We start from the raw sequence: 11,804 nt of genomic DNA, 5'->3' as shown, positions 1-11,804 counted from the left end.
ATCGCTTGGAAGAGAGAGAGAGACTAGACTCACTGATAAGCCGAGATCAGTGGGTAGTCTTATCACCTCGAAATGGGAGAATCTGTCCAGCTTTGAAATCAGTCACTGATTGAAATCCGCGTGGCGTGGACGTGCCTTTTGGAAAACCGCTTAAACATGCAACGATTCTTGGGAAGGAGCAGCCAGAGCCTGCTGCTGAGATGTGGACACCGCTATCTGGCCACCACGCCCGTGGAGGAGGTGCTATTCCCCACCAAATCCGATTTTCCCAGTCGCCATATTGGACCCCGGAAAACGGATGTTGTGGCAATGCTGGACACCTTGGGGTTTAAGGTAGGATAAGGATATTTTAACATTATAATTATGATGAAAAGAAGGAAAGGTATCAACCTATCACACCTTCATTGTTAACCTTTAGTCCCTGGCTGAGCTCACCGAGAAGGCTGTGCCCCAGAGCATTCAACTGAAGAGGGAACTCGACCTGGACAAACCCCTGAGTAAGTAGTGTTATTTTATAATCCCAAAATAGCTAGAAAAAAAAAAAAAAACAGTCGGTGAGGCAACGGACCCCCTGGCGTGTTCGCAGGCGGTGATAAGCCGGGTTCATCGAGGTCTCCCGCCTCCTTATCGCTGTTGTGGCCGCCCCGACTTGATCTTCTTCGTCTGGCTGACAACAACTTTTCACTTCCCTCTTACTCCCCTCTCTCCCGCAGACGAGCACGAGCTAATCCGTCGTATCCGCGACATCTCCCTGAAGAATCAGCTGTGGCGCTCCTACATCGGTATGGGCTACCACAACTGCCATGTGCCGCACACCATTGTCCGGAATATGTTTGAGAATCCGGGCTGGACCACGCAGTATACACCTTACCAACCGGAAATTGCCCAAGGCCGATTGGAGTCTCTGCTGAACTATCAGACTTTGGTATCCGATCTCACGGGTCTGGATGTGGCCAATGCTTCGCTTTTGGATGAGGGAACTGCTGCCGCCGAGGCCATGTGCCTGGCCACGCGTCACAACAAGAGGAAGAAGCTATACCTCTCCAACAGAGTACATCCCCAGACTCTTTCGGTGGTGAAGACGAGAGCCGAAGCTCTCGAGCTGGAGATTGTGGTGGGACCCATTGAGCAGGCGGATCTGCCCAGTCGTGAGCTGGCCGGTATTCTGCTCCAGTATCCGGATACCTATGGTGATGTCAAGGACTTTGAGGACATTGCTGCATTGGCCAAAAAGAACGGAGTGGGTTTTGCATAAGGAAAGCTTTACAAAAGATGGATTTTAATCTGTTTCTTCTCTGTAGACCCTTGTGGTGGTAGCCACCGATCTTCTCTCCCTGACCCTGCTTCGTCCTCCGGCGGAATTTGGAGCAGACATTGCCGTGGGGACCTCTCAGCGTCTGGGAGTTCCCCTGGGTTATGGTGGCCCCCATGCTGGATTCTTTGCCTGCAAACAGAGCCTGGTACGCCTGATGCCAGGTCGCATGATCGGCGTGACCCGGGACATGGACGGTAATGATGCCTATCGCCTGGCCCTCCAGACACGCGAGCAGCACATCCGCAGGGACAAGGCTACGAGCAACATTTGCACGGCTCAAGCTCTTTTGGCCAATATGTCGGCCATGTACGCCATCTACCATGGACCAGAGGGTCTGAAGGCCATGGCTAATCGCATCCACCACTTTACGCTGACCCTGCAAACGGGACTACTGGGTGCAGGCCACGAAGTGATCAACAAGAACTTCTTTGACACTTTACATATTAAACTGGCTGGAAACCAGTCTCTGGAGGATCTTAAAGAGCGCGCCGAGCACAAGCGCATTAATTTGAGGTACCTGGAAGATGGCACAGTCGGCGTGGCTCTCGATGAAACTGTCAGTGTGGCGGATGTGGATGATCTGCTGTGGGTGTTCAAGGCGGAGGCTACGGTGGAGCAGTTGCTGGCACGTCGCGATGTTCTCAAAAATTCCATTGAAAACTCCAAGTTCCTGCGTACTTCTGCATACCTGCAGCATCCCATTTTCCAGAGCTATCACAGGTGAGATTAGTATAGGGATGATATAAGGAAGGGATATTAATGATACCTTCTTCATCCTCCAGCGAGTCCCGCATGGTGCGCTATATGAAGAAACTGGAGAACAAGGACATCTCTCTGGTGCACTCCATGATTCCCCTGGGCTCTTGCACCATGAAGCTCAACTCCACCACGGAGATGATGCCCTGCTCCTTCCGCCACTTTACCGACATTCATCCCTTTGCTCCTGTAGAGCAAGCCCAGGGATTCCATCAGATGTTCAATGAACTAGAGCGTGATCTGTGTGAGATTACGGGCTACGACAGGATCTCCTTCCAGCCCAACTCAGGAGCACAAGGAGAGTATGCCGGATTGAGGGCCATTAGGAGTTACCATGAGCACCGAAACGAGGGACACAGAAATATCTGTCTGATCCCCATTTCCGCCCACGGCACGAACCCAGCCTCTGCCCAAATGGCAGGCATGAAGGTGGAACCCATTAGGATCTTGTCGAATGGCTCCATTGACATGGCCCATCTGAGAGCAAAGGCCGAGGAGCATGCCAATGAACTGTCCTGCCTGATGATCACCTATCCGTCCACCATGGGCGTCTTTGAAGAAACGGTGGCAGATATCTGCACGCTGATCCACAAGCATGGAGGCCAGGTCTACCTGGATGGTGCCAATATGAATGCTCAGGTGGGCTTGTGCCGGCCCGGAGATTACGGCAGTGATGTGTCCCATCTTAACCTGCACAAGACCTTCTGTATTCCCCACGGCGGCGGTGGTCCTGGAATGGGTCCCATTGGCGTCAAGTCTCACTTGGCTCCGTATCTGCCAGGACATCCTGTGGTGAGTCCGCTGAGCAGCGAGGAGCACAGCTTTGGCGTGGTCTCTGCCGCACCCTTCGGCAGCTCCGCCATCCTGCCCATCTCCTGGTCCTACATCAAGCTTATGGGCAGCCGAGGCCTGAAGAGAGCCACCCAAGTGGCCATCCTGAACGCTAACTACATGTCCAAGCGGCTGGAGCAGCACTACAAGACGCTCTACAAGGCACCCAACTCGCAGCTGGTGGCCCACGAGTTTATTTTGGACATACGCGACCTGAAGAAATCGGCCAACATCGAGGCTGTGGATGTGGCCAAGCGACTGATGGACTATGGTTTCCATGCTCCCACAATGTCCTGGCCTGTGGCCGGAACGCTGATGATTGAGCCCACGGAGTCGGAGGATAAGGAAGAGCTGGATCGGTTCTGTGATGCCATGATTTCGATTCGAGAGGAGATAGCCGAGATCGAGGCAGGACGCATGGACAAGGCAGTGAATCCTTTGAAGATGTCACCACACACCCAGGCCCAGGTCATCTCAGACAAGTGGGATCGGCCTTATACACGAGAGCAGGCTGCCTTCCCAGCTGTGAGTTGAAATAATTTTAAAATAATTTAATTTAAATAATTTAATTTATTTTTTTACAGATCTTTGTTAAGCCTGATGCCAAAATCTGGCCCACTGTGGGCAGAATCGATGATGCCTATGGTGACAAGCATCTCGTTTGCACCTGTCCGCCCATATTGCCTGATTTGTAAGGAGTTTAGACCTAAGGAAAATGTTAAAAACCATCTGTTTACACTTAATTTTTAATAAAAACAACTAAAGTACCTTTTGTATTTATCAAAGTTTACTTTTTTTACAAAGGAAATTTAAGGGAAAGTAGTTAAACTAAACAATTAAATACATTTTACATTTACTATTATAATAAATGCAATTTAAAGTTTACAAATTCCGCATTACAAACATAAACTTAAACATTACTTGAATTATTTTATTTTAAACACAAAGTGGTGGTCATTTGTTTTTAAAAATTAACTAAGGTTTATTTCCATGAGTTAAATAAACATTTACAAATACTTCGAGAGATTTAAACATAAATGTAGGAGGTATTTTAGGAATTAAGGTATACTCCTAACCTTGTCAGAGGTTTAAAATCATTTTAAAGCGTTTCTAAAAACATGCAAGGCAGTATTTTGAGGTTATTTAAGGAATTAAAATTTTGAGAATATTTTTAGATTCAATTTAAATTAATTTTGTTGTATATAATAATCTCTTTCCTTAAACATACTTTGTTTTCTTAGCTTTCGACTCAATTTTCGACTCTTTCACGCGACTCTTGTAATGTTTATGAAAGTTATTCACCTCGTTCATAGGTATGGTCCACTCATTCGGACTTGGAAGCTTTGTGGGATCAGTTGTGTCTGAATATTCTGGAATTTCCACGCCCAGCAGCTTGCAGACCTTGGACAAAACCACATCCACATAGCTGGAGATGATCAAGTTGGCCTTTTTGTCATGTTTTGTGGGCTGCAAATTACAAATCACAAATTTACCACCCCGTTTGAGGTTTTTCAGAGGAAGATCGCCGCTTGGAACGATTTGCAGAGTGGTTCCTAGGGCTATGTTCAAATCCGCAATGGTGGAGTGCATCAAACCCATTTCCAGATCCTTCTCCGGTAGATCATGTTCCCAATCCAAAACGTTATCGTGGAGTATACCCGATCTGCAGCTGCGTCCTTGACTCTCCAGGGAAGACTTGCAAGGACGATCTAGAGATTTCTGGCCCACAGTTTCCACAGCTGTGGATCTCACAAACTGGCGCCGGCACTTTTTACACTGCTCTATGTAAATATTGCCATGTAACTCCGAGAGGAATCTTCTATCCAGTCCAGATTTCAGGTGCAATCCGTCAATGTTTTGGGACACCACATACTGCACAAAGCCACTCTCCAGCAGGGCTATAATCGCCATGTGCGTCTTGGTGGGTTTCGCCTCGTCGAAAGACACATTGAAGTCCGGCTTTTCGCCCTTCTCCTCCAGCGTCCAAACACCTTTGGGTCCCCGGAAATCAGGTATTCCCGCAGAGGTACTAATACCAGCTCCTGTATGGAGTACCACATGACCGGATTTCTTGATTAATTCTACCAGTTCCTTGCATTTTTCGGTCACTATATCGTCGCTGTCGAAGGTCTCGGGAGCTCCTAGGACTCCCTTGTCGTCGTAGGCTGATAGTCCTTCCGCGTAGTTACAGCTCATGCCGGGTTTTAATTTTGATTTTCTTAAAAAATGCAATATTTTTGCCTAAAATATTGTTTTGTTTACGTTTTCTTGCGGTCCATGGATGTTTATTGTTATTTTAGTGTGACCATATCGGGGGAGGTGAAAAATACTAAGGAGAGCTTACCTTTACACTAGCCTCGCGGATTGTACTTTTGGTAAATGATTAAGTCAACCAAATATCTCGTAATTTATTTTTTACAAGAATTTGTATACATTTTTTTGTTTAACATTTTATTTAACTGTTACCTTTCTTCATAAATAATGTATGTATTAAATTATATTTTAGGTCTTGTCTAATTTTTTTAATTTTGTAAGAAAATAAATATTTTAATTATGCTTATTAAAATAATAATTACTTTGGGTTTTTTTTAATGCATAAATAAATTTAATTAAAATATAGTTCCCTCTTTTTAAGCTCTTTCCTTTTAGTATATTTTCTGGTATTATTTAATAATATTTTAGTATATTTGTTGAAGTTATTTGGTAACATTGGCACAGCTGTTCCGGCCACTCTGGTACCGTGGTTCTTCATCATTATATAATTAAAACTCCAACTCGATGTGATCAAAACAAACCTGGCAGAGCGCGAAACAAGTGTGAGAGAGTGTGCGGGTGTTACCACTGTGGACGATGGTATCGCGGTGACGGACAAATGCCCACTTCTCCACACAACAGCACCAGCAGCAGCAGCAGCAGAGTAGAGCAGCAACTTTAGCAACATGGATGACGAGGGCGAAGCGGAGTCCACAGCCGGAAACACTCCCACAGCGACAGCAACAAAATGGCTGGGACCGCCGACTTCCCGGCGTGCCAACGTCTTCTCAGAGCGCTTCTTTGGCGCTTTCCAGTGGGAGGAGTTCGCCTGCGGTTGCGGCGCAGCCTTCGTCAACATCGCCGCCACCTATCCCATCTACAAGATGATCTTCCGGCAGATGCTGCACGGCGTGCCCATTACCTCGGCCTTTGCCCAGCTGCGGCACGAGGGTTTGGGTTTCCTCTATCGAGGAATGTTGCCTCCGCTGGCCCAGAAAACCATCTCTCTATCCATTATGTTTGGCGTGTTTGATGGCACGCGGCGTTACCTGGTGGAGGACTACAGGCTGAATGATTATGGGGCCAAGGTAATTGCCGGCGTGGTGGCGGGCAGTGCCGAGTCCATACTCCTGCCCTTTGAGCGTGTGCAGACCCTGCTGGCGGACTCCAAGTTTCACCAGCACTTTTCCAACACACCGAATGCATTCAGGTGAGTGTTTGCCTTACTTTTTAGCTTATGAATGTGAAAGTTAATACTTAATCTTATCATCTGTTAGGTATGTGGTAACCCATCATGGTTACCGGGAACTATACAGGGGAATAGAACCAGTATTTTGGCGCAATGGCCTGTCCAATGCTTTCTTTTTTGTGCTCAGAGAAGAGGCCAGTGCAAGACTGCCAAAGAGGGTGAGTATTTATTGTCATATTTCAATTTGAAGAGTTTTTAATACGTTTCATTTTCCTACACAGAAATCCGTGTCCAGTCGCACGGCCCAGGAGTTCATTGCCGGCGCCGTAATCGGTGCCAGTATCAGCACAATTTTCTACCCGCTTAACGTGATCAAGGTGTCGCTGCAAAGCGACATGGGCCAGCGTTCGGAGGGCAGCTGGCAGGCAGCCAAGAGGATTTATAGAGAACGGGATTGCCGCATTGGCCACTTTTATAGGGGATGCGCCTTTAATACAGGCCGCTCTTTCATTAGCTGGGGCATTATGAACACAGCCTACGAGAACCTGAAGAAGCTGATGCACCAACAGCCGCCGCAAATGTCGCTGACTACGAAGTAAGTGGAGGAAACCTAAGGTGGTTCTAGTTAAGCACACACACATAAGCCTTCTTTTAGCTAGCCAATTTTCATTTTGGGTTAAGTCTAAGTCTAAGTTGCTCGTGTCGAGATGCTATTAAGGTGCTGAATTCTAGGTGTTTAATGTACATACACACACACATCCTCCATCCCCCATATCTGTATATCGATTCTATTGTCCCATCGAATGCCAAAGTTTTCTAGGGACTTAAACGAGAGCATTTATTGGAACCCAAATCTACGAGTTTACGGTTTAGTTAGCTACTATAACGTCTTGTTGTAAATAATACTTACTAGATACAGTACAATATAATGGAATTGTGTTGTTTGTTCGCCGCTGATGACTTTGTGATTCATTGAAATTACTAATAACTGAATACTTTACGCTGTAAATTCAATGTTCTGATAAAACATAAAGAAAACAAACTAAAATAAAAGTGTATTTGTAATTCAAAGTTTAATCATACATTAGTTTTCACTTTATAGAGTGAGTTTTTCAGCATTTGTTATCTTTCTAAGAGCTAATCTACAGTCTAGGTGGTAGGAAACGAGTATCACAAGTAAGATTAGAGGGGTAGAGTGTGGTGAGTGACCTAGCGCTTCTTGAGTGAGCTGCGGTAACGCTGATAGAAGTCCTCCATGGCTCTGTACTCGGGCTCCAGTATGTCGGGTATTTCCTTGTCCAAGGAAGCAAAGTAAACCATTTCCACGGAGCTGCTGCCACGTAACTCCTGCTCGTAGCGCCTGAGCTGCTGGAAGAAGCCTGAGTTTGGGCGAACCTGCGGCCTTATAGACTGGACGTGCTTGTAGGCCTCGCGCAGGCTCATTCCCGCATGCTTCATCAGGTAGGCCAGGCACAAACTGGCCGATCGACTCACTCCAGCCACGCAGTGGATCAAGGAACAGCCTCCACTGAGACGCACTTCCTCTATCAAGTCGGCCACCTCATCAAAATGCTTGGACAAGTCCACCTCTGATCGATCCTGGGCATTGATGCGCAAGTACACTGGACTTCGCTCACTGGATAGTGGTGTATCTGGCAGCTCGGGAGCCACATTGATGACGCAGCTTACGCCCAGTTTGTCCATGTAGGCGGGCACCACCGCTGCAGCTCCGCAAAGGATCAGGGAAGGAGTGAGACGGGACAGGCCGGGATAAGGTGTGTGATTCTCAGGACTCAGTTTGCTGGAAAATAAGAAAAGTAATATATAATTAATAATATAATATATTTTTACCACTAAACTTTACCCTAAAATTATAAATTTAATTTAAAAATTGTAACAACTTAATTATCTTCATAAATTACTTGAAAAAAAGCATAAACAAATTATTTGTATACTAAATACAGCTATTAATGCCATTTATATTTTATTTATTATATTATTTTTTCTAGCTTAACTGTCTAAATTCTATTTCGGTTCTTTCCTTTTCATATTTTTATATTTTTGTTAAAAATACTGCGTACTTTTTCGGCTGGATACTAAAGGAAATTTAATATATTTTAATGAGTGGGTTGAAAAAACCAATAAAATAAGAACATTTCTCAGGGGAACAAAGGAGAACGTATGCATGAACATTTGGTGTTAAGCCAAACAACAAATATCGCATAAACAAATGGCAGGTATTCGTGTATTTTTTTGCGTAGTACTGCTAAAGCTCTCAACATGAAACAGCCCACCATTGGGCAGGGTAATTTTGTGAATGGAAGCTAAGGCAAACACATCACCCAGCCAGCGGACCAGCCCCATTCCATTCCCACCGAGAGTCCCAACAGATCCTACGTATTTATCAGGCGACGTCATGGTTTTTTAGCGCTGCGTAGGCAACGTACAAACAATAAACATATGCCACATATCTGCACATACATATATACGAATTTGTATCTGTACACCTCAAAAATGTTGTTTATAATTAGTTTCGCCGAGTGTATAATAAATGGATGCGATATGAAAATAGAATTGATCTATAATGGTGTTTGGTGAATGGATAAACAAAGATTTTACGTATCTGAAATCGCACATTATCTATGGCTTTGGAGTGTTTAAATTACAATTTAAGAGCAAACAAAATGTTATTTTCAGAATTCTACAATATTATAATCAAATATTCTATAATGAAAATCGAATTAAATGGAATAATGCCAAGTAAACAAGCCATATTTCCAAAGCTGTCAGTCAACATTTATCCCATATAATCCCATATTTATTTGCCCAATTTAAGATGGATATATTCCCCTTGCTCCTATATATGGTTACATCAAAATAATTAAAAAATAGAGACATGACATCTGGCTTTAATTCGCCTCATCCATCAACCCACCACCCTCTCCCGCTGTCAATGCCCCTTGTCAACAGAGATCAAATGGAGGTGGCTAAGACCCCTCCTTTGGCACCTTTCCGCCTCTTTTCAGCACTCTCCAAAGAGGCTGACACTTAGGAATGTAAATGTAAAATTAAACACTGAATTTATTTTAAAAACGAAACAATTATACGCTATAATAATGTCTCAAAAATATTTAAATTTAATTTTGAAAGGAAATATCTAAGGGAAATGTTGAGAATATATATAAAATTTGGATTATAGTATTTAAAAAAAGAAATTTTAAGCAAAATATTTAAAAATATTTAGAATAAATATCATCTATAATTTCTCTGGATATTCCTCGTCTTTGGTCCTAGAAATCTTTTGTGGTATTCAAAACAAAGATTATTTATAACCCAAAGTTTATTTATTAACAACAGTTTGGCTGTAAATAAATATTATTTTACTAAACTTGATTACGTCTGCTATATCCCTGTAAGAGTATTACGTTCTCCTGTGTGTGTCACACAGGAAAATATATGTCTTTTTGGTTTTATTATATGTTTACGGCGACTTTGCGTCGTCATTAAATAATAATCATGAATTCCGCTGGCAAGTTGCCAAAATTAATCATCGGTCACTTTCACTAGACCCCAGCCAGTGGCATCGGCGCAGAAATGTTTTTGATTTGAAAATAAGTGAAATTAAAATATTTCACACCGCCCGCATTTATGGACGACACAATGATTTTGTTTCTATCTTTTTTATTATTGCTAAATGCAAAAATAAAAACCAAAAACAAATTGTGATGTTTTTTTTGAAATTCCACAACCATTATTTATGTATCCACTGTATAATGGATGAATTCCAAGTCCTTGTCTCTGGGCGGGAATAGTTTTGCATTGTCAATCACATGATGATGTTGTGGGGGGAACTAGGTTAATGGAATGGCGCGAAAAAAGACAGTGGATACTCCCATGCTTATAAATTTATAAATCCTGCGTTTATACTGTAATTTGCAAAACAAAATAATGATATTCTACTACCAATATTTTAAATATTACCTCAGGGGCGCACACACATTTTATTTATTATTATTTCGACTGCCAAAAATTTTTTGACGGACTTGTAGACAGACCTGCCTCAGTTGCGCAAAATGAAAAATGACTAATTTCATTTTAGCAATTATGGTGTCCTTGAATTCAATTGTCAGAGTCAGGGCCTCCGATAAAGAATGCCAAGAATGCGCCAGAGGACCCAAGAATTATTTTAATGAATACATATATTTTTTGCATTTTATTTCGAATGTAAAACATACAGTTCCGACATGATTTCCGCGTTGTATAAAATGGGACAATTGCGAAAAAGCGGGCCATGCTTGAAATATGCACACACAACAAGAAATACTTATATGTAAATACGTTGGAATTCAGAATGGAATTTAGTTCAAAAAACACATTGGTTTTGAAAAACGCATGTGGCCAAATTGGGTGCATATGTTGGGGTTTTTGGACTTTGAACTATTGTGCATAAAAAGAAGCTATAGAAAGCTATTAGAATATATGTGTGTTTTGCTATTAGTTTATCCTATCCTATCCTAAATTTTAAAAATATGAAAAATATCATTGAATATAAAATACAAATTCCTTTGAATATTTTTCAAAATCGAATATATTTTCTGACGATTTATGTTCAAAATTACCAATATGCTTTTCCCCAAATCTCTGACAGCTTTTATTAATTGATGCTAACAGCGACTTTATCATAAATTATACAGCTTTTCTGTATATTGTCAGAATATTTTACTTTTTAACAAAAAACTGTCAACTTAAGCTGCTGGAATTATCAGTTTATTGGCTTTCTACGTTTTAAAGGTTGCGAATCTATAAAATTCTACAGTTTACAATGATGTCAGGCCATGTAATTGTATAAAGCTTAGTAAACTGAAACCATTACTCTAATTAACTATGTTTTGGTCACGTCAAGCTATCGTCACAAAGGTTCGGGATAGGTGACATCACCGTGCGACCTTGACTAAACCATTAATGATTGCCACTAACTAAAACGGGGCGTAAATGCCCACCGCAAAACACATTAGGCAAGAACAAAATGGTAAAGGTGTACTATATAATTCTATATACTATATATTATGCGTGCAAATGACTCACTTTTGGCGATTCTCGTTCTCGACATTCTCATTATCATCATAGGGGATTCGGATGCCTCCGCCTCCAACTATCAACTCCTGCATGTTTACGTTACGCTCGGAATTCGCGCCACTTAATTAAGTATTTACGCTCCGCAATAAACAAATTCCTCAGATTCCAGACGGAAAACACAAATATATACTATTTTCCGCTTGATCTCCGCCAATCGGTGGTTCGGTAAACAAACTGAAGTTCCTCGGGTTTTTTGCCGAGGGAAATGTGATTCTATTCTTTTTGGCAAACCAGCGACGACTGAGCGACAGCGAACCGAAATGCTTTCAAAAAAAACATTTTATAGTTGATGTGGTGAGTTGGGTATTATGCCGAGGTGCGTAA

At 42.6% G+C, this 11,804-nt stretch overlaps 4 protein-coding genes across 5 annotated transcripts; 2 read left to right on the top strand and 2 right to left on the bottom strand.

Moving 5' to 3' along the window:
- The first annotated feature begins 118 nt into the window (after nt 1-118).
- LOC108085903 (glycine dehydrogenase (decarboxylating), mitochondrial) lies at nt 119-3,669 on the top strand. Its single transcript, XM_017182672.2, has 6 exons — nt 119-333; nt 419-497; nt 714-1,240; nt 1,302-2,035; nt 2,098-3,427; nt 3,487-3,669. Exons 1-6 carry the CDS (start codon nt 157-159, stop codon nt 3,595-3,597), a joined length of 2,958 nt encoding a protein of 985 aa, XP_017038161.1. The 5' UTR covers nt 119-156; the 3' UTR covers nt 3,598-3,669.
- On the bottom strand, nt 3,290-5,212 carry Sirt6 (sirtuin 6). Of its 2 annotated transcripts, none has more exons than XM_017182673.3 (2): nt 4,131-5,212; nt 3,290-3,425 (listed from the first exon to the last, which is right to left on the bottom strand). In XM_017182673.3, the coding sequence occupies exons 1-2, from the start codon at nt 5,096-5,098 to the stop codon at nt 3,377-3,379; spliced, it is 1,017 nt and encodes a 338-aa protein (XP_017038162.2). In that variant the 5' UTR covers nt 5,099-5,212; the 3' UTR covers nt 3,290-3,376. The 2 variants fall into 2 exon arrangements, with proteins under 2 accessions (XP_017038162.2, XP_070143141.1); XM_070287040.1 differs by lacking the exon at nt 3,290-3,425 and adding an exon at nt 3,504-3,608 and having other exon boundaries at nt 4,205-5,212.
- Nucleotides 5,213-5,617: 405 nt separating this feature from the next.
- On the top strand, nt 5,618-7,421 carry LOC108085876 (mitochondrial nicotinamide adenine dinucleotide transporter SLC25A51). Its single transcript, XM_017182638.2, has 3 exons — nt 5,618-6,365; nt 6,433-6,562; nt 6,626-7,421. Exons 1-3 carry the CDS (start codon nt 5,842-5,844, stop codon nt 6,941-6,943), a joined length of 972 nt encoding a protein of 323 aa, XP_017038127.1. The 5' UTR covers nt 5,618-5,841; the 3' UTR covers nt 6,944-7,421.
- Nucleotides 7,399-11,733, bottom strand: LOC108085878 (dual specificity protein phosphatase 18). Its single transcript, XM_017182639.3, has 2 exons — nt 11,430-11,733; nt 7,399-8,145 (listed from the first exon to the last, which is right to left on the bottom strand). Exons 1-2 carry the CDS (start codon nt 11,510-11,512, stop codon nt 7,554-7,556), a joined length of 675 nt encoding a protein of 224 aa, XP_017038128.1. The 5' UTR covers nt 11,513-11,733; the 3' UTR covers nt 7,399-7,553.
- Nucleotides 11,734-11,804: the final 71 nt, after the last annotated feature.

The sequence above is a fragment of the Drosophila kikkawai genome, chromosome 3R (genome assembly GCF_030179895.1).
Source record: "Drosophila kikkawai strain 14028-0561.14 chromosome 3R, DkikHiC1v2, whole genome shotgun sequence".
In the NCBI taxonomy this organism is placed as follows: Eukaryota; Metazoa; Arthropoda; class Insecta; order Diptera; family Drosophilidae; genus Drosophila; species Drosophila kikkawai.
The sequence above is the reverse complement of the archived record's forward strand: the minus strand, read 5'-3'. Positions and strand labels throughout refer to the sequence as shown.